This window comes from Salmo salar, chromosome 26 (genome assembly GCF_965601325.2).
Source record: "Salmo salar chromosome 26, fSalSal1, whole genome shotgun sequence".
Lineage (NCBI taxonomy): Eukaryota > Metazoa > Chordata > Actinopteri > Salmoniformes > Salmonidae > Salmo > Salmo salar.
The window spans coordinates 26,987,682-27,014,417 of record NC_138316.1 but is presented as its reverse complement, the minus strand read 5'-3'; the positions used below and the strand labels follow the sequence as shown (position 1 = coordinate 27,014,417).

Below are 26,736 nucleotides of genomic sequence, written 5' to 3'. Positions count from 1 at the left end.
ATTCAGACCCTTTGCTATGAGACTTGAAATTGAGCTTCAGGTACATCTTGTTTCCATTGATCATCTTTGAGATGTTTCTACAACTTGATTGGAGTCCACTTGTGGTAAATTCAATTGATTGGACATGATTTAGAAAGGCACACACCTGTCTATGTAAGGTCCCACAGTTGAAAGTGCATGTCAGAGCAAAAACTAAGCCATGAGGTCGAAGGAATTGTTCGTAGAGCTCCAAGACAGGATTGTGTCGAGGCACAGATCTGGGGCAGGGTACCAAAACATTTCTGCAGCTTTGAAGGTTCCCAAGAACACAGTGGCCTCCATTATTCTTAGCTGGCCGCCCGGCCAAACTGAGCAATCGGGGTAGAAGGGCCTGGGTCAGAGAGGTGATCAAGAACCCGATGTTCACTCTGACAGAGCTCTAGAGTTCCTCTGTGTAGATGGTAGAACCTTCCAGAAGGACAACCATCTCTGCAGCACTCCACCAATCAGGCCTTTACGGTAGAGTGGCCAGATGGAAGCCACTCCTCAGTAAAAGGCACATGACAGCCCGCTTGGAGTTTGCCAAAAGGCACCTAAAGCACTCTCAGACCATGAGAAACAAGATTCTTTGGTCTGATGAAACCAAGACTGAACTCTTTGGCCTGAATGCCAAGCGTCACGTCTGGAGGAAACCTGGCACCATCCCTACGGTGAAGCATGGTGGTGGCAGCATCATGCTGTGGGGATGTTTTTCAGCGGCAGGGACTGGGAGACTAGTCAGGATCAACGCAAAGAAGAACGGAGCAAAGTACAGAGATATCCTTCATGAAAACCTGCTCCAGAGCGCTCAGAACCTCAGAATGGGGCGAAGGTTCACCTTCCAACAGGACAATGACCCTACGCACACAGCCAAGACAATGCAGGAGTGGCTTCGGGACAAGTTTCTGAATATCCTTGAGTGGCCCAGGCAGAGCCTGAACTTGAACCCGATTGAACATTTCTGGAGAGACGTGAAAATAGCTGTGCAGCCCATCCAACCTAACAGAGCACAACTGTATTTTTGTAGGGTCAAACCCAAGGAGGCTGTAATCGCTGCCAAAGGTGCTTCAACAATGTACTGAGTAAAGGGTCTGAATACTTTAATTTTATCTTTAATACATTTGCAAAAATTTCCCAAAACTGTTTTGCTTTGTCATTATGTGGTATTGAGTGAATATTGATCAGGGAAAAAAACTATTTAATTCATTTTAGAATAAGACTAATGTAACAAAATGTGGAAAAAGTCAAGGGGTCTGAATACTTTCCGAATGCACTGTACACTATCTAAACCAGTGGTTATTAAAATCAATCTGGTTTACAGTGTGATACACAAACAGGCAGACAAGACGGGGCAAGTTTACACATACATTCATTGGCTTCTGCATTAAAAGGTGTTGTATCACCATTGGATCTGTGATGGTGCATATCATCTGTCAGATGTTCTGTGTTGAGCTGTGGGATGGCAGAGCAAAGACGGTCAGCTGAAAAATACCAGAAAAAACGATTGGGATGCAGTTATACATTAGACCAAAATTAGGGTATCCCTCACCAGACGCCCATGCCCGTGGCTGACGTGCCCGATGCCTTCTAGTTTCGGTATTTTTGGTGGGCTAGGATGAATAACGGGTTGGGTAAGTTAAATATGATTAAAACAATAGCTTACCTGTACTGTCCTATCGTGATACTGTCCTGTCATGGTATTATGCTTGCACTGAGTTACCAGGCAGGCACAACTGGATTTTACGGTGGAACATTAAACATATCGACAGCATATTTTAAGCTTGAATAGATAGGAGAAATAGGCTAGTCATAATGTTACCGTCATAAAATGAATGTGAAATGTACGTGTTTGGGAAGATATTTGTACAAAAATGCATTATGACAATAAGATTCACCGAAGATCAAATGTGTTTGTGTGTGGGTGGGTGGGGGGGATGTGTGTGGTGGTGGTTGTGGTGGTGGGGTGATGTGAGATTTCAGATGGGAAGTACCGTTTTCCCCGAAGAAATAAACGCATGTAAGTCTCACGATCAAACACGAGACTTTGTAACTCCAAAATATTTGAGCTGGACAAAAGAGCGACATCCAATGGATGGAGAGGGGATAGCCTGCCTTATACTGTGATGATCAGGATAAGGTAAAAAGTCAAGCTTTGGTCATACTTGACTTGTGACAGCCCTTCACTATCGTAGGGTAGGCCTCGGTGAGTATATTCTGTATCGCAGTGAATATACCAGTAGCCTACAGTCCATTTCAGATTCGTAAACATGGTCATAATAATAATGTAGCCCGTCCTAGTACACTACGTGCGCACTGACACTGAAAGCAATTGTCATCACATAACGGTAGTTTATATTGTCTGACCCTGAACCTTGCGGACGCACTGCTAAAGCGAAAGTTATTGCGTTTGAGGTATGTTATTAGCAACTATTCTGTTTTGTATCTTAAAAACGATATTGTAATGCATGATCTTTTGGACAGCAATACATGCGTAAATAATCGAATGGATTTAGGTGCGGCTCTGTTGACTATTGAGTAGCTCAAATGATGCGCATCCTCTGATACTGTATGTGAGCCAAGATTTCAGCAATGTCATATAAACAACAAATCGATACCAGTTAGGTTACCATTATATTTTGATTACAACAGGGAATGCGTCAGTATAATTAGACTAGATTATATTACACAATCTATCTGTATAATTTTAAAGTCATTGATTCACCTGCTCCTTGTCTATCATGATGAAAATCAGATATTTGCACATAGCCATGTATCATAACTTGTTTTAATTTTAACAACTTGATATTTTACAGAAAATGGTTGAAACAACAGCAACCACGTTTGCATTCATTGATCAGGCTCAATACACAATTAATATACATGATGACAATGACAGGTTATCAGTGAGTGACATTGACCTCTGTTAAGTGTCAGTGTGGCCGGTCTGTATAAAATAGGGCAATAATACAATCATTTCCCCACACATTGATTCCATATTGGGAGGTTTAAAAGATAATTATGCAATTTCATAAAAAGAGAAATGCCCTGCAATTCATACCTGCATATCCACATATTATAGCTCTTATTGCCAGTAGAAACATGAACAAGCTGGGAAGTGTGTAGTCCCCCGAGCATACAGGGCCACCCGAGTGGCACAGCGGTCTAAGGTACTGCATCGCAGTGCAAGAGGCATCACAACAGACCCGCGTTCGATCCCGGGCTGTATTACAACCGGCCGTGATTGGGTGTCCCATAGGGCGGCGCACAATTGTCCAAGCGTTGTCCGGGTTAGGGAAGAGTTTGGACGGGGGGGGGGACGTTACAAGTAGGCCATCATTGTAAATAAGAATTTGTTCTTAACTGACTTGCCTAGTTAAATAAAGGTTAAATAAAACAAAAATAATAATCATTCCAGGGAGGTGTTAGTGAAACACAGGGAGGTGTTGCACTGCTATAAAGCTGTTATTGACAGACAGCCAGGGAGTGGTGCTCACATTCCTTCTCACAGGAAACACATAGCAGCTCTCAGAGAGCCCCCTCAACACTCATCATCACTCAATAGAAAAGACCCAATACTTGGATGGTGCATCAGGATTAGGGGTCATAATGTAAAGAAAAGTAGCCTAAACACATGCAGATACATACAGTGCCTTCAGAAAGTGTTTACACTCCTTAACTTTTTCCTAATTGTTTTGTGTTACAGCCTGAATTGAAAATTGATTACATTTCGATTTTTTTGTCAGTAGCCTACACATAATACCCTATAATGTGAAAGTGGAATTATGGTTTTAGACATTTTTACAAATTAATAAAAAATGAAAATATTAAATTTATTGAGTCAATAAGTATTCAACCCCTTTGTTATGGCAAACCTATTAAAATGTGTTTATTAAGTCACATAATAAGTTGCATGATTTCTTAATGACTACCTCATCTCTGTACCCCCACACATACAATAATCTGTAAGGTCCTTCAGTCGAGCAGTGAATTTCAAACACAGATTCAACCACAAAGACCAGGAAGGTTTTTCAATGCCTCGCAAAGAAGGGCACCTATTGGTAGATGGTTATTAAAACTAAACAGACATTAAATATCCCTTTTGAGCATGGTGAAGTTATTAATTACACGTTGGATGGTGTATCAACACACCTAGACACTACAATAATACAGGCGTCCTTCCTAACTCAGTTGATGGAGAGGAAGGAAACCGCTCAGGGATTTCACCATGAAGTCAATGGTGACTTTAAAACAATTACAGAGTTTAATGGCTACGATAAGAGAAAACTGAGGATGGATCAACAACATTGATTCAGGACATAAAGTTAATTGCATTCCCAAATGTTTTGCAGTATTACTTTATTGCCTTGTTGCAAACAGGATGCATGTTTTTGAATATTATTATTCTGTAAAGGCTTCCTTCTTTTCACTCTGTAATTTAGGTTAGTATTGTGGAGTAACTACAAAATGTTATGTTTGGGGCAAATCCAATACAACACATTACTGAGTACCACTGTCCATATTTCAAGCATAGTGGTGGCTGCATCACGTTACGGTATGCTTGTAATTGTTAATGAATGGGGATACAAAAGAAATAGACCAAAAGGCAAAATCCTAGAGGAAAACCTGGTTTAGTCTGCTTTACACCAGACACTGGGACATTAATTCACCTTTCAGCAGGATAATAACCTAAAACACAAGGCTACACTGGAGTTGCTTACCAATAAGACAGTGAATGTTCTTGAGTGGCCAAGTTACAGTTTTGACTGAAATCTACTTGAAAGTCTTTGGCAACACTTGAAAATGGTTGTCTAGCAATGATCAACAACCAATTTGACAGAGCTTAAAGAATTTTAAAAAGAGTAATGGGAAAATATTGCCCAATCCAGTTGTGGAAAATTCTTAGAGACTTACCCAGAAAGCCTCACAGCTGTAATCACTGCTAAATGTGCTTCTACAAAGTATTGACCCAGGGGTGTGAATACTTATGTTAATTAGATATTTATGTATTTCATTTTCAGTACATTTGCAAAAAAATCTAAAAACATGTTTTCACTTTGTCATTATGGGGTATTGTGTGTAGATGGATGAGAGAAAAAAATCTATTAAATCCATTTTGAATTTAGACTGTAACACAACAAAATGTGGAATAAGTGAAGGGGTATGAATTCTTTCTGAAGGCACTGTATCACTGTGTACATGGATTCACTATGCCTGATTTTGAACAGAGGACCGCAAGAGTACCTTCAGTGATGAGAGTGCTCAAATGATTTAAATTATGCATATCTTTTATGATTTTTTTATATGCTATTATCATTAATTCAATACGGATACATCTCTACCACAAGGCAGATTCCAAGGAAGAGTATTGAACACATTTTTCTCCTGTAGGCTATGTAATGAGATATGGACTTAAATACACTTTAAATGGGTTGCTGTGAATTTGACAGTAGCGTACAGGCAGCTCGGTGGCATGTAAGGTTCTGTATTTCATATTACAGTATTATACATATCAAAGCAAGTAATGTGTAAAAAATAATTCGGTAAAAAAGAAAATGCTACAGTAATCGAAAAATAATGAATGAATGGGTGAATGAAATGAATTGAGGGAGGGGTTTGTATTTCACAGTATTATACAGTAATTACAAGAGATTGCAAACAGGTTGGCTGCTAGGTAAAGTGTTTACACATTACAGTATATTCATGAATATTTTGCGTTTTATATCACTTGCACTTCTAGTGGCCTTAACAAAGGCTTCCAAACTGGCAGCGACTACAGGGCCAAACAGACCAAAAGGACATGGCAAAATGCTCAACCATTTAAGGTTTTGGACTTGATGCCACTCCAATCTGTCCCCTATACAAATTGATGGGGCACTATAAGGAGTTAAATTAGTACAGCCTTCTCACTCATTTGTGTAACCAATATAGCCTATGACAAGGCATGCCTCAAAATACACTACATCACCAAAAGTATGAGGACAGAGGGCGAACAATAATAATTTGATGAATCCATTTAACTGATGTGAATGCATAATTTTTATATCAGTGATGATGATACAGTATTCATCTCTCAGAGTTAATAATGAGAAGGTATTTGTCTACAGTTACAGTTGAAGTCGGAAATTTACATACACCTTAGCCAAATACATTTAAACTCAGTTTTTCACAATTCCTGACATTTAATCCTAGTAAAAAGTCTCTGTCTTAGGTCAGTTAGGATCACCACTTTATTTTAAGAATGTGAAATGCCAGAATAATTGTCATGTCCTGATCAGTAAAGGGGTATTTTGTTATTGTAGTTTGGTCAGGATGTGGCAGGGGGTGTTTGTTTAGAGTGTCTCGGTTTGTTGGTCTATGTGCTTATGTAAGAGGGGGGGGGGGGTTTGTTTAGAGTGTCTCGGGGTTTGTTGGTCTATGTGCTTATGTAAGAGGGGGGGGGGGGGGGGGGGGGTTTGTTTAGAGTGTCTCGGGGTTTGTTGGTCTATGTGCTTATGTAAGAGGGGTGTTTGTTTAGAGTGTTCCGGGGTTTTTTGGTCTATGTTCAATGTTAGTGTATTTCTATGTTCAGTCTAGTCTATCTATTTCTATGTTTAGTTCATTGGATTGACCTTCAATTGAAGGCAGCTGTTCCTCGTTGCCTCTGATTGAAGGTCCTATGTATAGGTTTGTTTTGTAATGGGATTTGTGGGTAGTTGTTTCCTGTTTTGTGTCTGTGCACCTGACAGGACTGTTTAGTGCCGGTCTTTGTTTTGTATACGTGATTTGTTTGTTTTTCCTTCTTTTGAGTTAATAAAGAAGATGAGTATACGCGTTCCCGCTGCACCTTGGTCTAATCCTTATGACGCCCGTTACAATAATAGTAGAGAGAATGATTTATTTCAGCCTTTATTTTTTTCATCACATTCCCAGTGAGTCAAAAGTTTACATACACTCAATTAGTATTTGGTAGCATTGCCTTTAAATTGTTTAATTTGGGTCAAACGTTTTGGGTAGCCTTCCACAAGCTTCCCACAATAAATTGGGTGAATTGTGGCCCATTCCTCCTGACAGAGCTGGTGTAACTGAGTCAGGTTTGTAGGCCTCCTTGCTCGCACATGCTTTTTCAGTTCTGCCCACACATTTTCTATAGGATTGAGGTCAGGGCTTTGTGATGGCCACTCCAATTCCTTGACTTTGTTGTCCTTAAGCCATTTTGCCACAACTTTGGAAGTATGCTTGGGGTCATTGTCCATTTGGAAGACCCATTTGCGACCAAGCTTTAACTTCCTGACTGATGTCTTGAGATGTTACTTCAAATATCCACATCATTTTCCTGCCTCATGATGCCATCTATTTTGTGAAGTGCACCAGTCCCTACTGCAGCAAAGCACTCCTACAACATGATGCTGCCACCCCCGTGCTTCACGGTTGGGATTGTGTTCTTCGGCTTGCAAGCCTCCCCCTTTTTCCTCCAAACGTAATTATGGTTATTATGACCAAACAGTTCTATTTTTGTTTCATCAGACCAGAGGACACTTCTCCAAAAAGTGCGAACTTTGTCCCCATGTGCAGTTGCAAACTCTAATTTGGCTTTTTTATGGCGGTTTTGGAGCAGTGGCTTCTTCCTTGTTGAGCAGCCTTTCAGGTTATGTCGATATAGGACTCATTTTACTGTGGATATAGACACTTTTGTACCCGTTTCCTCCAGCATCTTCACAAGGTCCTTTGCTGTTGTTCTGGGATTGATTTGCACTTTTCGCACCAAAGTACGTTCATCTCTGGGAGACAGAAAGCGTCTCCTTCCTGAGCGGTATGACGGCTGCGTGGTCCCATGGTGTTTATACTTGCGTACTATTGTTTGTACAGATGAAGGTGGTACCTTCAGACTTTTGGAAATTGCTTCCAAGGATGAACCAGACTTGTGGAGGTCTACAATGTTTTTTTCTGAGGTCTTGTCTGATTTCTTTTGATTTTCCCATGATGTCAAGCAAAGAGGCACTGAGTTTGAAGGTAGGCCTTGAAATACATCCACAGGTACACCTCCAATTGACTCAAATGATGTCAATTAGCCTATCAGAAGCTTCTAAAGCCATTACATCATTTTCTGGAATTTTCCAAGCTGTTTAAAGGCACAGTCAACTTAGTGTATGTAAACTTCTGACCCACTGGAATTGTGAAATACTGTCTGTAAACAATTGTTGGAAAAATTACTTGTGTCATGCACAAAGTAGATGTCCTAACCGACTTGCCAAAACTATAGTTTGTTCACAAGAAATTTGTGGAGTGGTTAAAAAACGAGTTTTAATGACTCCAACCTAAGTGTATGTAAACTTCCGACTTCAACTGTATATATACCACAGTAGGTTGGTGGCGCCTTAATTGGGGAGGACAGGCTCATGGATTATGTGGAACGGTATCAAATACATCAAACATATGTTTTCCATGTGTTTGATGCTATTACATTCACTCCATTCCAGCCATCATTATGAGCCGTCCTCCCCTCATCAGCCTCCATATATACACTACATGACCAAAAGTATATGGACACCTGCTCGTCGAACATCTCATTCCAAAATCATGGGCATAAATATGGAGTTGGTCCCCCCCCTTTTCTGCTATAACTGCCTCCACTCTTCTGGGAAGGCTTTACACTAGATGTTGGAACATTGCTGCGGGGTCTTGCTTCCATTCAGCCACAAGAGCATTAGTGAGGTCGAGCACTGATGTTGGGTGATTAGGCCTGGCTCACATTCGACGTTCCAATTCATCCCAAAGGTGTTCGATGGGGTTGAGGTCAGCCAGTCAAGTTTTTCCACACCGATCGAGACAAACCATTTCTGTATGGACCTCACCTTGTGCACAGGGGCATTGTCATCTAGGGAAGGTGGGACGAAATCGTCCCACCTACGTAACAGCCAGTGGAATCCTGTGGCGCGTTATTCAAATACCTTAGAAATGCTATTACTTCAATTTCTCAAACATATGACTATTTTACACCATTTTAAAGACAAGACTCTCGTTAATCTAACCACACTGTCCGATTTCAAAAAGGCTTTACAACGAAAGCAAAACATTAGATTATGTCAGCAGAGTACCCAGCCATAAATAATCAGACACCCATTTTCAAGCTAGCATATAATGTCACATAAACCCAAACCACAGCTAAATGCAGCACTAACCTTTGATGATCTTCATCAGATGACACACCTAGGACATTATGTTATACAATACATGCATGTTTTGTTGATATTTATATCAAAAACCAGCTTTTTACATTAGCATGTGACGTTCAGAACTAGCATACCCCCCGCAAACTTCCGGTGAATTTACTAAATTACTCACGATAAACGTTCACAAAAAACATAACAATTATTTTAAGAATTATAGATACAGAACTCCTCTATGCACTCGCTATGTCCGATTTTAAAATAGCTTTTCGGTGAAAGCACATTTTGCAATATTCTCAGTAGATAGCCCGGCATCACAGGGCTAGCTATTTAGACACCCAGCAAGTTTAGCACTCACCAAAGTCAGATTTACTATAAGAAAAATGTTATTACCTTTGCTGTTCTTTGTCAGAATGCACTCCCAGGACTTCTACTTCAATAACAAATGTTGGTTTGGTTCAAAATAATCCATAGTTATGTTCAAATATCCTCTGTTTTGTTCGTGCGTTCAAGACACTATCCGAAGTGTAAAGAAGGGTGACGCGCACGACGCGTTTCGTGACAAAAAAAATTCTAAATATTCCATTACCGTACTTCGAAGCATGTCAACCGCTGTTTAAAATCAATTTTTATGCCATTTTTCTCGTAAAAAATAGATAATATTGCGACCGGGAAACCGTGTTTACATTCAAAGAGAGAGAAAATAAAAACATGGGGTCGCCTCGTGCACGCGCCTCAGTCTGATTGTCCTCTGATAGACCACTTACCAAAGGCGCTAATGTTTTTCAGCCAGGGGCTGGAATTACATCAGCTTTTTCCCGGGTTCTGAGAGCCTATGGGAGCCGTAGGAAGTGTCACGTTACAGCAAAGATCCTCAGTTTTCAATAAAGAGAGTCAAGAAGAACAAGAACTTGTCAGACAGGCCACTTCCTGTAAGGAATCTTCTCAGGTTTTTGCCTGCCATATGAGTTCTGTTATACTCACAGACACCATTCAAACAGTTTTAGAAACTTTAGGGTGTTTTCTATCCAAAGCCAATAATTATATGCATATTCTAGTTTCTGGGCAGTAGTAATAACCAGATTAAATCGGGTACGTTTTTTATCCGGCCGTGTAAATACTGCCCCCTAGCCCTAACAGGTTAATAAACAAGAAAGGGCCATCCCAAACTGTTGCCACAAAGTTGGAAGCAAAGAATCGTCTAGAACGTCATTGTATGCTGTAGCGTTAAGATTTCCTTTCACTGGAAATTAGGGGCCTAGCCCGAACCATGAAAAACAGCCCCAGACCATTATTCCTCCTCCACCAAACTTTACATTTGGCACTATGCATTCAGGCAGGTAGCGTTCTCCTGGCATCCGCGAAACCCGGACTGCCAGATTGTGAAGCGTGATTCATCACTTCAGAGAATGCGTTTCCACTGCTCCAGAGTCCAATGGCGTCGAGCTTTACCCCACTCCAGCTGGCATTGCGCAGGGTGATCTTAGGCTTGTGTGCGGCTGCTCGTCCATGGAAACCCATTTCATGAAGCTCCCTACAAACAGTTATTATGCTGACATTGCTTCCAGAGGCAGTTTGTAACTCGGTAGTGAGTGTTGCAAGCGAGGACAGATTCTTTTTAGACGCTGCGCGCATCAGCATCAGCTTTCTCGTTCTGTGAGCTTATGTGGCCTACCACTTCGCGGCTGTGCCATTGTTGCTCCTTGACCTTTCCAAGTCACAAAAACAGCCCTTTCAGTTGACCGGGGCAGCTCTAGCAGGGCAGAAATTTGACGAACTGACTTGTTGGAAAGGTGGCATCCTATGACAATGCCATGTTTAAAGTCACGTACTGAGCTCTTCAGTAAGGCCCTTCTACTGCCAATGTTTGTCAATGGAGATTGCATGGCGGTGTGCTCGATTTTATACACCTCACAGCAAAGGGTGTGGCTGAAATAGCCAAATCCACTCATTTGAAGGGGAGTCCAGATACTTTTGTATATATAGTGTATGTTAATGAGCCAGAAACAACAATACCATTCACCCACTAGCGGTCAAAAGGTTTTTGGTGCGCCAAAGATATGGTACTGTATTCTGTGGGGTGCAAATACAGTACCATTAGAAATACAGCAGTTCTTTCCCCGCCGACAACCTTTTTCCCACAATGCACCATAATTTACAGTATGCTGCAGTAAAACGTTTCAGAGTATTGATAATACCCAAAATGACCTTAAAATGTACAGTTTTCCATTACAGTGCACAGTACAGGGAGTGGTTGAGGAGTTTGGCCAGAGAAGTAATGAATATTTACAGTCGCTATGTAGATAATTGTCTGATCAGGGAAGTGACATTGGAGTGGTTTTTCACTTGGATCCCATCACCTCAGTGTTAATGGATGTTACATAGGTGTGCTTTCAGGGGAGACATCACCAGTGAAGTTTCTATTATTGTGACATCTCTAGAGATGTCATGCTTTCAGGCTGCCTTTTATCCAGTACCAACCTCACTTAGCAGGGCAGGAGAGCTGTCCCTCACAGAGAGGTATAGTGCTAACACCTTTCTGGTTTAAAAGCAAAATGGGGAGTATGAAAGGGGAGGAGGGGGGTTTAAAAAGCAGGAGAGCTGAGTGAACAAGAGGCGGGGTCCGCTAGGTTTGACTAATTGTGTTTTAAAGTGGGTCTTGTGAGCACACAATGGGGAATGGGATGGTTTTTAGCTCCCCTGTGAAGCACCAGAGGATGAGAAAGTTGTCAGATTTGTAGGTCAGGCTGCAGGGGTTGGTGTTAGGCAGACTCAGAGCAGCAGCAATGATGGTGTTTTGATCTTGATTTCGCATAGTGAGGGTGTCTTACTACTCTTTGCCACAACTCTTTCAGCATTACAGCAACGGGAGGAGTCATATCCCCCCTTCTATTAGTGTCACTTTTTGCTGATGCATTTTAAGACAGTTCACACATGATCCTCCTCTCTAGTACTGTATATGGATTGTCTTTCTAGCCACAAAGTTAGTTTTGTATCCTTGCAGTGTGCCATTCCTTCTCTTCTGCAATACCGTGATAAAGATCTTAATTGATTTCATCGTTTTAGAGAGAATAGCAGGAGTGTTTCCTACTCCCATCTGGTGCTCATCAGAGCCTGACCCGGTTATGGTGTGCTACGTGAGCATGTGTGGCTCCAGAGGGACCTGTCCCCTCCTTGTGCTGATACAGGGATGTAGAAGGAGGTCACCAGCAGCCCACCACAACCCAGCCCACCACAGCCCAGCTCACCACAGCCCATCCCATCCCAGCCTGCTCCACTCCCGTTTGCAGTGCTTACAATTCCCTCCAACATTGTAGGTCATTCGGCCTCTCCTTCCATTTTGGGAAGGGCTTCCGGGGATATTTCGCCCTAGAAAAAAAATAATTATCGTATCTCCCTAATTCCCAATTATTATGCACAGGCTTATTTAAGAAAAAGGATTATGTTTTTTTGTGTGTTAGAGAGGATGGATTTGAATTTGACACTCCTCTCCTTCTGTTCTGTGAGGAGTCCTACACACAGATGAACCAGGCGAGGAGAGGAGAGCTCAGCACGCAGGCTGTCATGTAAGCCGTATTCTCTGGGGCCACCTCTCGGTGCACGCTGCTTCCTGCCGCAGGTAAAAGCTTCAGTGTGAGTGCTGCTGTGCTGTGTGTGAGCGTCAGGCTGTGCTGTCCTCTCCCTCCCACAGCGAGAGCAGCTCTGCTGGGTACCAGCTCTACCGTTCACTAGAGGACACATTACCCCAGTGCTGACATGGAGAAGGTAAGGCGTTCTTTCAACGTTCTATTAACATTCCTATGACACGGCTGACACAGATTACCTCAACTCTCTTTTTTCCCCACAAGCAGATTTTCTATTCTACTATTGTTTGTGCCTCTGTGTGTAGAGGCAATTGCAGAAATAGAATGAATGTATATGCGTGGACTTATTATTTGCTGTCTTAGCCCGAGGGTATTCAGACTCTCTCAAGTCTTTGATGTGCTTCAGTGTATTTCTAACAAAGTGAATATAAATATTTTTCCAAATAACTCTGAGGGGATAATGTTAACTGTTAACTGTAATATGATGAGGATGAAAAGATACACAACATGTTCTAAAAGAAGAAAGGATAATCCTGTGCAATTGGCACGACTTCAGTATGACCTGTTTTGTTATATTTTTGCAGCTGTATTTTGATATGTGATTTCAGTACATTTTATTTGAAAGTGCACTTCATTCTGTGCTACTAGTTGTCTTTAAGCTGCATTAAAAGGGAAATGAATCAGGTGGTTGAGCAGCTTGTGTCTGTGACTCTCAACATGGCTTCATTTTGAGGAACTTGATCGAATGCATCTGACATTCTCTGGGAATAGCTCAGAATGTGTGAGCATCGACACAAGTAACCGCTCTGAGGAGTGTGATTTAGCCCAAAGTACAGAGGGAGGTAACACAAATACTTCTGACATATGTCACCCCATCTTTATATCAGACGACCTTGCTGTTTTGTGTGTGTGCTTGTGTGTGTGCGTGCTTGGTGTGTGTCAATACATGACAGGTCTTCTCTTGTGTGTGGCAGCGTTGCGCAGAGTGCCCAGAGCCCAGGCTAGCCCAGAGCCTGTGTACATTCTGCAACAAGTGGCTGTGCTACCAGTGTACAGACATGCACCAGCACCAGAGAGCCACCCCTCAGTGCTCAGACCTGCACAAACACCAGAAGCCCACTACCCAATGTGCCGATCTGCACCAGAGGGACCAGATGTCCCCCAGCTCCCTGCCGCCACCCGAACCAGGCAAGCATCTCTCTTTCCCAGACAGGTTCCCCCATCCCTCACTGCCTCTCCAGTCTCCACATTCGGGTGTCTCTGGCCGGCTGGGTGGAGATGGGCTTCGTTTCCCCGGGGTCGTCATCAGACCTGTTTTTCTGTTTCTTTGTTTCAACTTTTTCCCATGTTTGTTTGTTAATCATGTCTCAGTAGGAATGATTGTGATGAATTATGCATGTAGCCTGTAATGGTTGGTGGTACAGTAATGGTTCCTCCACAATTCCTTTTATCATGTGGCCCACATTCAGAGAGCGAACACTCTGAGAAGGATACTATTTTTGTAGCAACAGTGTGATATTATTTGTGGATGCTGAAAAGTACGTTTCTAGGTCTCTACTCTTGGATGCTGAAAGGCGAAATCATACTGTAACTCTGTGATCACATCTCACCTCTATTGCCACCTCTAAGTGTTGCTGTGTTAGTGTGTTGGTGCTTTGTTTTTGTGTTTTGGTGAGAACATCAGTTTGAAGTGTTGCGGGTGAGAAAGCGTAGCTCTGCAGGCAGGATGTGGTCACTCAGCTCTTAGCACTGGGGCTGTGCTATGCAGTGCACAATAGGCCTTGTGGAGAGCATTGTGCAAAAGGCACTGCTCATTGGAGTGGTGTGTCCAGCAGAGTGCAGTAGGGTTGCGTTCAGCAGATAGCTATGTTCAGCTGAGACTTTAGTCAGGCTCTGTGGGCCTGTGTGCAGCAGTTTGCATATGAACTGTGATGTGATCGTTATGTTATAGGGTTGTGTTGAGCGCTGTACTGTTCTGTTGAGTCAGTGTTTAGTTGACTGTACTAACTAGGGCCATGCTTAGGTGTGTGTGTGTGTGTGTAGCAGCAGTACTGTGTATTGTTGGGGGCTGTGTTTACTCATTGTGACCCTGTGGTTTCCTGCCCCTTCTGGTGTGTGCGTTTGTGTGTGTGTGCGTTTGTGCCTGCGTGTGTGTCTGTGACTGTGGGAAAACCTTCTGCATCACCCCAGAGTGTAGACATAGGACCAACTTGAATGTGTACAGTGGATAGCCATCTGAAAATCACCCAGTCTTCTGAGTCAACCCCTCATAACAATGCTTAGGCCTGCTCCGAGTGCAGTGCACACAGTTTCATGACACAATCATTACCCAAGAGGGAAAATAAACACCAGCATCAGGATATAACAATTTGTTGTTACTGGTCTCAAAAGTCAATTAAAGGCTTCAGTCAATTTGGGTCCAGTTTTGAAGTAAATAAACTAATGCCACATGGTGATTGCTTGGACTACGTCCCAAATGATACCCTATTCTTACATAGTGCACTACTTTTGGCCAGAGCCCTATAGGGAACAGGTGCTATTTGGGATACAACCTTAGTGTGAGGAAGTAATAACTTTGGGCAGGAAGTCTCATATATGCTGCATAAGAATCACATTTCCAGCTATTTATACAGATCATTTGCATAGAGTAGGAACTCTCATTACATTGCAAATGAAATGACTAATGCTGCATTTATTTTTAAAACATGGCCGTTTATGCATGCACACATGAAAGTAATTTGTTCTCTAGCAGCATTTGTTACTGTCTACATCCTGCGGTGTGAAGGTTTTGTTTGATTCTTCAAAAGCCAACCGAACTAAGTTATTAATCTAGATTGGCACTGGTCTTTCATTTCTCCGATCAAAGACCTTCTCTCTCTGCCCTATTTTCCATCTGTTTACCCATTCTTTAAGCCCAGAAATATTTACTAGATTTAAAGGATGCCATATTTCCCCAACCTAAAATAGTTTTGGAATGATGATGATACTGAATGACTGTTAACTTGAGGCCAATATCAGATTCAATGTATTTTCCAACTCTAAAATAGAGTAGAATGAGATTGCAGATAACATTTGATTCTAAATGAAACAAAACTCAAAACTAAACAGGAAACATTCAGAGAAATAGTAGTTTGTCTTGTAGATTGATTTAAAAATAGAATAAAACGTTCATGTACCGGTACATAAATTGTGTGCTGCCAGATATGAATGTTATGCAGTTGCCCTTTAGTAGGCTGCTTTTGTTTACATGATGTCTCTTTGAACATTTGTTTGCATGATATATCTTTGTGCATTTAGCAAATAAATTTACAGCACCAATTCCTCCCAATACCTTTAGCTGTACGTGTGAATTGCTTGTTTAGTCCTTCTCTGTGGTAATGCTATGCTTCTCTCCCCCCTCCCGCTCTCTGCCCGGCAGGCCCTGGCTTGTGTGGCCGCCCCCTCCTCATGTGCCACTCTCACAGACAGGAGCCCTTGGAGCTCTTCTGCGAGTCCTGTGACCTCATGTGCTGCAGCAGCTGTCACCTGTCCGCCCACAAGAACCACAGGTCAGTCCTTAGACACGGCACAAGGGCATTACAGTGAGGGGTTAACAGCAGGTTAAAAACCTCCTGCATTGTGTCTGGTGCATATCTTCAACCTACCTAATTCTAATTCAGTCCATATGATACATTGCCCTGTTGCCTGTGATTTTGCAGCGCATTAGTGGTCCCAAAAGTCCCTAACGTCATACAGTAACTAGCCCTCAAGGAGATGCTTTAAATGAAAGGGTGTAAAGCGGTGAGGTTAAGTGGTGTTTCTATTGTATTATTTGACCCACTGTGATATCTGTTTGTCCTCAGGCTGGTGCACATTGGAAAGGCCCTGCAGGACCAACAGTGGCAGTTTGAGAGCCTGATGGCTCAGGTGGAGGAGAGGAGGTCTGCAGTGGAGAGCACAGCCAAACAGATAGAGGACAGGTAAGCACCGCTTGTACAATACATTACAGACAGATGTGTAGAATGATCAAGAGTATACACTGATCTCATAAAGCAAATGTAAAGCCAACAGCTGGTGGTCTCAGATACCTGGCTCAAATTTACCAGAGCAATGTTGATGACATGTATATGTCCTCTCAAAGATCATGTACAATACACTCTCCAACTCTGAATGAAATACCCATCTAACATTTGAAAAGCATCCAAGTGCAATAAAGCACGTATACACCACAATCCATCAACTGTTTTGGTTTCTCTGTCAGTAATCAGAATGTCATTTTCCCTGTGTTCCTCTCAGGCTGCACGGTGTAAAGGTCACGCAGAGGAAGGCTGAGAACCAGATTAAAATGGCAAAGATGATTATGATGAATGAGCTGAACAAACGGGCCAACCTATTAATAGAGCAACTGGAGGTAATGACTCTCTCTCTCTCCCCTCAGTCTCAATGTTTCCAGGGGCATTCATCTCGTCTCTAGCTGACCATGAATGTACATGTTCCCAATCAGGAGCGCTCCCAACATTATCTAATCAGTTCTGACCGCTCGCAATGGAGAGGCAATAATGATCTGTCAAAAAAGCAGGGATCTTAGGAATGAAATCCGGTGAAAAACAAGCCATTGATTAGCCCCTCTCTTTCCATCTGTAATTCACTCTCTCTGTGCCAGCAATTACACGTGAGCATGTTTCTGTTTGCCTGTGTGTGTGTGTGTGTGTGTGTGTGTGTGTGTGTGTGTGTGTGTGTGTGTGTGTGTGTGTGTGTGTGTGTGTGTGTGTGTGTGTGTAGAAGATCTCAGAGGACTTCCAGCGGCGTCTGGAGGACCAGCTGCAGGGGGCGATAGAGATGTGCAGCCAGCTGGACCACGTGCAGAACTTCATCAGCTGGGCAACGGCCCACCACCTCAAGAACCCACTGCTCTTCAGCAGGGAGCTGGTAGGTCTGAAGGGACAGAAGGGTGGGCTTGCAGGTCAAACACAAGGCCATTTTTTTGCCGCTTGTAAAATGCAAGGCCATTTTCTAGTCTCATTTAAAAACAGAGAAAGAAAACATTTTTGGAGTTGATTATGGAAAAAAGGTAATTTGGGCTTTTACATTACGCCTGTCCTCCTTTAGATTTCTCTCCAGATGCAGCGCCTGCTTGAACCCCCACTACACTCAGACGCCTGGCTCCCTGTGAAGATTAAGTTCAACTGGGATGCCAGCTACTGGACTAAGCAGATCTCAACTTTGGGTAAACTAAGGCTTAAATGACTTGGCTGCAGTAGCTTGGCTGCAGTGACTGGTTGTAAACTGGTCGTATGTAATTATTTAAAGTGTTGCATTTAATGCCGTCCTACTGGAGACCTGGCCTTATTCCTAAACTACAAGTATCTCTGTTGTTCTAGGTCAGCTCACTGCCGAGGGGGGAAATCGCTCCTACTCTGAGGGCCTGGCCTTCCCCAGCATCCTGAGGCCCCAGCCTATCACCTGCTTGTCCCTGCCATCTGTGTGCCATGGAGGGCGGGAGCAGAGCTGTGCCTTCCAGGCCTGCTGTCAGCCCCAGATGTGCTGCCTCCACTGCATACCCCCACAGCCAGCTGTGCAGCTGGACAAGACCCAGCGGGAACCCAACCCCTACTCCGCCAGGTGTGCCCAGTCCACCCTCAGCTCTCCCTCCCTGGCCCTGCACCAGAGTCAGGTGCTGAGGTGCTGGGGCCCTGACAATCCTCCAGGTCCACCAGCTGTGGTGCCCTCCTCCATGCAGCGTCCCCAACAGCCAGCGCATCTCCCGACTGCTGACCCAGGCCTGCTCAGCTCCAGCTCCAACAGTAGAGGTCTAGGACTCCAGCCCCCAGCCACAGCACTCTACCAGCCTCAGATTCAGCCGCTTCCCGAAACTCATGCACAGCCAGCCACAGATGGGGCCAGGGAAGGCCAGGGCCAGCAGGCCAGCAGAGAGAGAGAGCAGACTCCTGGGCAGCCAGCTGTGGACAGAGAGGTGTTGACAGAGCAGATCCAGGAGGGGAGCAGGGAGAAGACACATGTACAGACAGGGGTGGACAGAGAGGTGCTGACAGACGGGATCCAGCAGGAGCAGCAGCAGCAGCAGCTCCTGGCTCCCCTAGTGGCCGAACTGACAGTGGAGCAGCAGGAGGAAGAGCAGCAGGAGGCCAGGACTACACAGCCATCCAGAGACTGCAGAGATGGCAGGGTGAGTTGACCAAAGCACACTATGATGAACATTGTTTCTTCACATCAGAGATGCTTAAACCATATCAACTTAGTAAAGCTGTCCATGTTTGCTCAGCGATAGTGCACTTTTGGCCCACATTGGAGCTCCCCCATTGTTGTCTGTTGACCTGAGAGTTGTATAGGTCCCACAGCCTCATTTCTCTTTCACTCTGTTCACTCCCCAGTGGTCACACTTGTCCCTCCTCATTCTCTATGGCCTTATAGACCTCACCACACACTCTGAGCTCAAAGGTGTCAAAACACACGGTCTTGCTCACAAACACCTCTCAGACTCACAGTAACACACATGCCTCAGCTCTGCCTCACTTCTGGCCATGCACACATACACGCACACACAAACCACAGGTCACACACCTGTCCTGAGGAGAATAGAGCAAGGTACAGCCATTGTTTCACTTCGGTTGTGCATTATGGCAGAATAAAAAGCCAATGGGTTGAGGGAAGGCTGGATACAGTAAATTGGTTTCATGGTGTTATAATTGAAGCTCAAAGCACATTGTACCGCAGGGAGCTTCGCATGATTGCAAGTCTTAAACCCAGGCTGACAGCAGTATTTCCTGTGTCAATATCTACACACAGCGGATATTGAAAGAATTCTGGCAATAACTTTGTTTACGCCAAATTATCAGTCACAGTGGTTGACAGCTGCCCTGAAAACAGAGGGTGCTACAGAAACCTGACTAGCTTCCATTTGAAGAAGGGACTATGCTTAAGAAAGAGGCACACTAACACAATCAAAGCACCAGCTATGCTGAAATATATATTTTTTTAAACTTAAGTGCAGCATTGCAGTAAAGCTAAAAAAAGATTCTACTGTTTATTATTAGTATCCTTGGTACCAGGGATTGAGCAACCGAATGATCACCGATCAAAAATGTTCCTCCTGCATGATTACAACAACAGAGGCACATGATTTCCACCTTGCCAAGACACAGTGAGTGAAAGTGAGAAGAAAAAGCGCTTGGGCGCAGCCACATACGTACTTAACCTGGTAATAATGAGACACTTGGGGAATTGGTGGAGCTGGCAGGTTGATTTCAGCACTGGGTACACTTCTCTCAGATACATCCCTGTCTTCTGTCTCGCTCCCTCTTCCTCTAGAAGAGGATTATAGCTTTTTTCTCCACATTTAGACTCCTTCACACCTCTCCTCGGGGCGCGGATCAGGTAAGTGTTTTAACCGAGTGGTAATTATGAGCACATGCTCTGTGTCAGCTGGTCTAAATCTCCATGGTGTGTGGCGCACTGTGAGAAATAAGACAGAGAAAAAAAGGGAGGGAAGGAAGGAGAGGTGAGAGGAAGAGGAGGGGCGAGAGGTAGAAGAGGGGTGCTGAGACAGGCTAGTGCTCGAGCTTTGTCAGGCGTATGGCTGCATTAGCACAGGGACACAGTTGCTGGGGGCTTTTTGGAAAACTCACATTAGTGAAATGATGATGAGAGGAGAAGACCAATGGAGGAGAGACAGAGAGTCTAATCTGTGATGTGCTAATGCCGCTTATTCAAAGGAGCCTAGCTAACGCACTTCTGATGGTGGATTTACATACGATAATTGGTGTTGTAACTAAGCCCTTCATTATCAGTAGAATAACGGTGTTGTGAGCAGTTGTGTGGGCCATCTCTCGCTGAAATGAATGGGCTTTGTAGCGATTGCGTTGTTTTTAATCAGACAGGCAGGGCTCACAGAATGGATTCTGAGTGGCGTCCTTCGTGCGTGCATGTGATACTGAAGGTTGTTCCGCCACACACCTCCCACCACCGCACTGTCTCTCTGTCGCTATGACATGAATAGATGCACCTGTGTTGTATGATGCTCAGTCAGCAACAGTAGAGTGTGTTGAGGCAGTCTGCCTTCGTGTTTCTGTGTCCTGACAGAGATCCACTTCACTGGAGATGTCTGTGACGACCCATGGGTTCAGTGTTGATGCTCAGAGCAGCAGGCCCAGCTCACTGTGTGGGAGGAAGAGTCGATCCCAGAGCATCCCACCAGAACTGGCAGGCCCCTCCAGCAGCCCCTCCACAGACAGGCCCCTGGGGGCCACCCACAGCCTAGCAACAGCAGCCGTGGAACGGGGACGCATGGCACACCAGGTAACCTATTAATAACAGAGACCTGCTGCCATAGAGATCCTATAATTCATGTAATTCTATACAAAGAAAATAACATTGTAGAAGAAAACAATATTCCAAATACTGTATCTATTACAATATGTCAGTTATTTTAAGGCACAGTCTCAGCAGTTTTGGATTTGATTTTAAAGGGATACATATAAATGTGGTAGAAAGGTTTGGCTCTCAGACTTAAAACCTTGTTGTTGTTACACACATGGCAATGTAAATTCTTTGCAGAGGGTAAAAGACATTACCAAAAAACAGAACTGATGCAGCAATGAGTCCATTTGCTTTTTTTGCAAACAAATTGGACAAAGTTGCTAGTGTTGCTGTTTAAAGGTACATTTATCTGATGACAGATGTATTATTTTAATTGCATTCCAACAAAATTAACTTTTTGGGTCAATCAGATTCTAGGTTTTTGGCGGCAAAGCCTTTTCTTGTTTTTGTCTCTGCAGTTGACTTTGTAGCATGATGTTGTACAATACTCCTAATGTTTTGTAACAGTATCTGGTTTATCTTACTAAACACATTCCTAAAGCTAACACTAAGGTGTCCCTTCTCCTTATTCTTACAGACTTTGGATGTAAAATATGGTTGGTGTCTGTGCTTGATATAGTAGTTGATGTTGATTATGACTGATTCCCTCCCTCAGCATGGTTTTATGGATCTCAGGCGGAGGAGGCTGTCTTCTGATGGAGTGATACGATCTGTGGCCTCCTTGGAGAGGTCCTTGGCCACTCCTCCCTCCAGAGGCCAGCCCAGCCTATGCCTGTCGCCTTTGACCATCTACAAGACAGAGCCTGGTACTGAGCCACTTACTTCCAAATATTACACATTTTTCATTTATTTATTATAATACAATATACATTTCTCAGATGATTTATTTATTTATGTATACACTGTACACTGCAATTCAGATCTAGCTGGCAATATTGTACACCATGGCAATAATAAACAACACATCTCTCTCTCTCTCTCTCTCTCTCTCTCTCTCTCTCTCTCTCTCTCTCTCTCCTCTCTCTCTCTCTCTCTCTCTCTCTCTCTCTCTCTCTCTCTCTCTCTCTCTCTCTCTCTCTCTCTCTCTCTCTCTCTCTCTCTCTCTCTCTCTCTCTCTCTCTCTCTCTCTCTATATATATATATATATATATATATATATATATATATATATATATATATATATATATATAACTGTAGATGAATATGTTCTGATTATGTAGTAACAATATGCTCTCATATGAACACATGACCACTGAGAGATGTATACAGTATCATCATCACTAATATCCAAAATTCTGCTTTCACATCAGTTAAATGGATTCATCAAATGATTATTATTTCTCCTGTTTACCAGATTATGTCTATGCATATGATGAGACTGGGCATGACATCAAAGGAAAATGCAGAATACCAAGAAAGACTCCAGACAACAGGTACCTTCTATTTAAACATCACACTAATCTTTAAAAAAATAGTAAAAAAGGGAAAAGCAAAAGTTATGTTGCTTCACCACTTCCCTCTTCATACATCAGTGACAGAGAGGTTCAGAAGGAACCTGGGAGTTCCAGTTCCAAGGTTCCTGTGGTGTGTTTGGAAAGGCTGAAGATCCTGGTGTCTCGGATCCCACCACAGGGGCGGCGACAGAGTGACCCTCTGCCAGACACTGCAACAGAAAGGACCGGACCTGTTCCACAGAGGGGATGGAAGGACAAGATGACTGAGGTAGGCTCCACTAAAACACCGTGAACTCTCTTCTCTTCCAGAAAGTGTATGATGTCAGATTATACTAATTTCAAACCACAATAAACATTTTGTCTGAACTAGTTTTGTCCACCAGCTGGTTCTTATAAGCAGCAGCAATTAGCCCAGAGAAGAGGCTAGGTCTGAACTAAATTGCAGTGTGTTTCAGATCAGGGTATAATACTACTGGCATGTTCTAAATGTCAAACTCTCTACTTTGTCTACAGGGAATATCAAAAGAAGCCAAGGTCGCAACGGTCAGCCCGTCTCTGGATAAACAATACTTAGAGAGACACACTATCAATCAATCTCTCCCACCTCCAGTAATCAATGATTGGCCTGAGCATGGAAGACACAGTCCTCACAAAGAGCTCACACTGCAAGTACCCGCCACTGATCTTGTATCACCCCCACCTAAACCTTTCTCTGCACCTGACCTTGACTCTGACTCAGATCCCAGGTCAATCTCAGAAACTGTTTCTGACCCTGAACTGGACTCGGACCCACAACCAGAATCAGATCCCCAGCAAGAGTCTGATCCACCAGCTGAGTCTGCATCGGAGGCTGATCTGGAATCAGTTGCTGATGAGGAATCTCCTGATGAGGCTGCTACAGAATCAGAACCTAGTGTGGAATCAGAACCTAGTGTAGAATCAGAACCTAGTGTGGAATCAGAACCTAGAGTGGAATCAGAAGGTAGTGAAGAATCAGAGAATGGTTTAGAATCAGAGAATGGTGAAGACCTGGATGCTGATGCGGAATCAGAGGCAGATATGGAATCAGACCTCCAACCTGATTCTGGCTCAGACCCCCTTTTTCCATCTGAAACACGTCCGGGATTAGATTCAGACCTGGAATCAGACTGTGCACAACCCCCTGAATCACAAGGGTCTGCAGAATCTGGACCAGATCTGGAATCGGAGCCAGACTCAGTCCCTGACCCAGCCTCTATCAGTCCTGACCCAGCCTCTCTAAGTCCTGACCCAGGAGTGGAGTCCCCTCCAGCCCAGAGGGCTCTGCCTGCAGACCCTGGTCCACAGAGGCATTGTGAAGGAGCCGAGCAGGCCCTGCCTGGGGAAGAGACCATGGAGATGGAGAGTGAAGACTTCTGTGCCGTGTGTCTGATTGGAGGAGACCTTCTGTGCTGTGACCGCTGTCCCAAAGTCTTCCACCTGTCTTGCCATGTGCCCGCTCTCCTCAGCTTCCCCACGTAAGTCATCTAATCGCCATAAGTCATAGACTGGGTCCCAAATGGCATCCGATTCCCTAAATAATGCATTACTTTTGACCAGGGCTCATAGGGCTCATAGGGCTCTGGTCAAAAGTAATGCACTATACAGAGAATAGGGGGCCATTTGGGACACCTCACTTCTCTCATCCATCAGTCTTGTCTACACTACTGCTCTGTGGTTAAGGTTAACCAATGTCTGCCTCTGTGTCCTCTCCCACTTCAGGGGTGACTGGGTGTGTACCTTCTGCAGAGATATCCAGCAGCCAGAGGTGGAGTATGACTGTGAGAACCAGAGGCTGGCTGCAGAATGTTCAGGAAAGCCATTGCCTCATGGGCTCTCTGCTTGTGACCAGAGAGTAAGAATTATTCTTCATTATCGAAAATTTGAATCAACTGACACTGGACTCAAAATATTACTGGTAATGACCAGTCAGTAGTGTCAAGGAGGGCTCAATGTCTTCTGTAAGTGGGGTTTCACACCTACTAGTTACAGTAAATGTTATTTATCGTAAGAAATCAATGTTGTCCCCCCTCTGTAGAAATGTGAGAGGTTGACTCTGTTGATCTGCAGCAACATGCTAAGTGTTCCCTTCCATGAGCCGGTCAGTCCACTGGTAAGTGATCCCAATCTTATTCTTAATCAGCATGTTAGTATTCACAATACTCCGCAAAAACACAGTGATTTGGTTTAATAAAACCTGTTTTGAAACCTAGGCTCGCCACTACTACCAGATAATCAAAAGGCCCATGGATCTGTCTGTGATCAGGGCCAAACTCAGCAAGAGGAGCACTCACCACTACTATTCACCTGAGGAGTTTGTGGCTGATGTCTCCCTCATGTTCAGGAACTGTGCAAAGTTCAATTATGTAAGTGATATAGATTAATAATAATATTTTAGTGATAGAGGTTAAACTGTATATATTGACCACTCTTTCAGTGCTACATTGCAAATGCATATTTCATTGTATAATTTACATTATTAAATGTCTCACAATGCAATTGTAAGTACTGATCCGGGTCACAGTAGTAAAACCTGAGATGAGCTGTGTTAAATTTCTGGTTTCTCTGTCTGTCCTCCAGCCGGACTCAGAGGTGGCCCAGGCAGGTCGCAGCCTGGAGACGTTTTTCAGCTCCAGACTCAGGGAGGTGTTCCCAGACAGGGCCTTCCCTGCAGCCGAGGACTCCGACAGCGATGAGTATGACGAGGTGTACAGAGCAGCTGAGGGAGGCTTCCCCTGGCCAGAGAAGAGAGAGCAGTGCCACAGAAAGAGGAAGAGGAGGCACTCTCTCAACTGGAGGAAGCATAACTTCTAGTTGTAGGCAGTGTGGCAGAGCCTATCACTGGCTATTTTGAAGGACAGTATGACATGATATTGCACTGGACGTTTCCATCCAAGAGAGGAAGCTGAGTTTTTATGAAGGGATTGTATGTACATATTTACATTTTGAGAATTGTACTTCTTCATTATAAAGGTTATCTGCTTTTAATTTGGCCTGATATTTGTGTCAAATATTATTGTATAACTATAATCTGACATACATCTTTATACTTATTATGCCTTTATAAACTGCGTTTCTGGTATTTGTTTTTTGTTTCAGAAATATTTGGAGATTCTACCTATATATGTAGATTCTCTATCATATATACAGCAAAACCTATAAGGTCAGTATTGATAAATGGTAAACATATTTATAAATGTTAAACTCTACATTATCATGTTTTATATATTAATATTGAGTGTTTTTAGTGGCTAAATGATTGCAGGCAATTAGTAAATACAGACTATTAATGTTAATATTTCTGTCTTGCATTTTATATATATATATGTATCTCTGTCCTATATGCACTTAAAGTACAGTATAGAACGTTATGTACGGCATCCTTTTTTTACGGTAATGATTTGAGTGACTGACAGAGGGCGCCCTATCTTCAGCTGCAATGACTGAGAACAAAGGAAAAGGTTAAGTTCATATTGAACCAATGGGGTATTCAAAGAAGATTAAGATAAATATAAAAATGAACATACCTTTAGTTGAAATTGCCACAATAGTATTGCAAGGCACGTATGCTTTAGATTTGCATTTATTAAATCCTAATGAAATTATATTTCATTAGTATAAGGCCAGTATTAGTAATGATTATTTCTCAGGCTTAATGGGAGTGGAAGGTATGTGATCCAGTGTGAATAAGTAGAAAGACTTGGCGAAGTTAAGAGTGACTTAAGAGGAATGTTATGTTATTTCAACTTTCTGTAGTTTCTATGTAGAATGTACATGTTAGTTTTTCATTTATGTAAAATGGCTGCTGCAGTATGGTAGAGCTGGCTGTATTTTTTTAAAGGTTGCTGCAAAATAATAGCTTAAATTAACTGTCGGATCAAGCTAAGTTTGCTATTTGAATAAACAAACGGACTTAAAACGATTGTAGGTATTTTTTCTCTGTAGTATTTCATTTGGACTTTTCAATATGGAATATCTCTGCTTCCATCTCTAATATTGAATCCTAAAAGCTACAAAGACCCTCTCAGAGTTAGCTGGTATCAAGAAATGTCCATTTAATAAAGAACAGTTGAAAGGAAAAGTGCTGTATTTGAAACGGTCCTTGATATTCTTCTACGTTTCCTTTTGATTCCTTATTTCTATTCTGTCTGAAGTTATTTTTTGGGGTTATGGAAATAATAAATGGGGGATTTGACAGAA

At 43.1% G+C, this 26,736-nt stretch overlaps 1 protein-coding gene across 1 annotated transcript; it reads left to right on the top strand.

The window, feature by feature from the left end:
* The first annotated feature begins 1,358 nt into the window (after nt 1–1,358).
* Nucleotides 1,359–26,736, top strand: trim66 (tripartite motif containing 66). Its single transcript, XM_045708523.2, has 18 exons — nt 1,359–1,649; nt 12,675–12,929; nt 13,723–13,936; nt 16,167–16,296; nt 16,591–16,707; nt 17,024–17,138; nt 17,510–17,656; nt 17,837–17,954; nt 18,109–18,914; nt 20,828–21,043; nt 21,720–21,870; nt 22,419–22,497; nt 22,597–22,786; nt 23,032–24,014; nt 24,259–24,391; nt 24,575–24,649; nt 24,750–24,902; nt 25,117–26,736. Exons 2-18 carry the CDS (start codon nt 12,921–12,923, stop codon nt 25,348–25,350), a joined length of 3,870 nt encoding a protein of 1,289 aa, XP_045564479.2. The 5' UTR covers nt 1,359–1,649; nt 12,675–12,920; the 3' UTR covers nt 25,351–26,736.

Bases quoted from the DNA above. Each gene is read 5' to 3' on its own strand.
- trim66 (XM_045708523.2), top strand. The intron at 17,657-17,836 runs GTAGGTCTGAAG...GTCCTCCTTTAG, and splicing joins TGCTCTTCAGCAGGGAGCTG to ATTTCTCTCCAGATGCAGCG. The intron at 22,498-22,596 runs GTACCTTCTATT...TTCATACATCAG, and splicing joins AGAAAGACTCCAGACAACAG to TGACAGAGAGGTTCAGAAGG.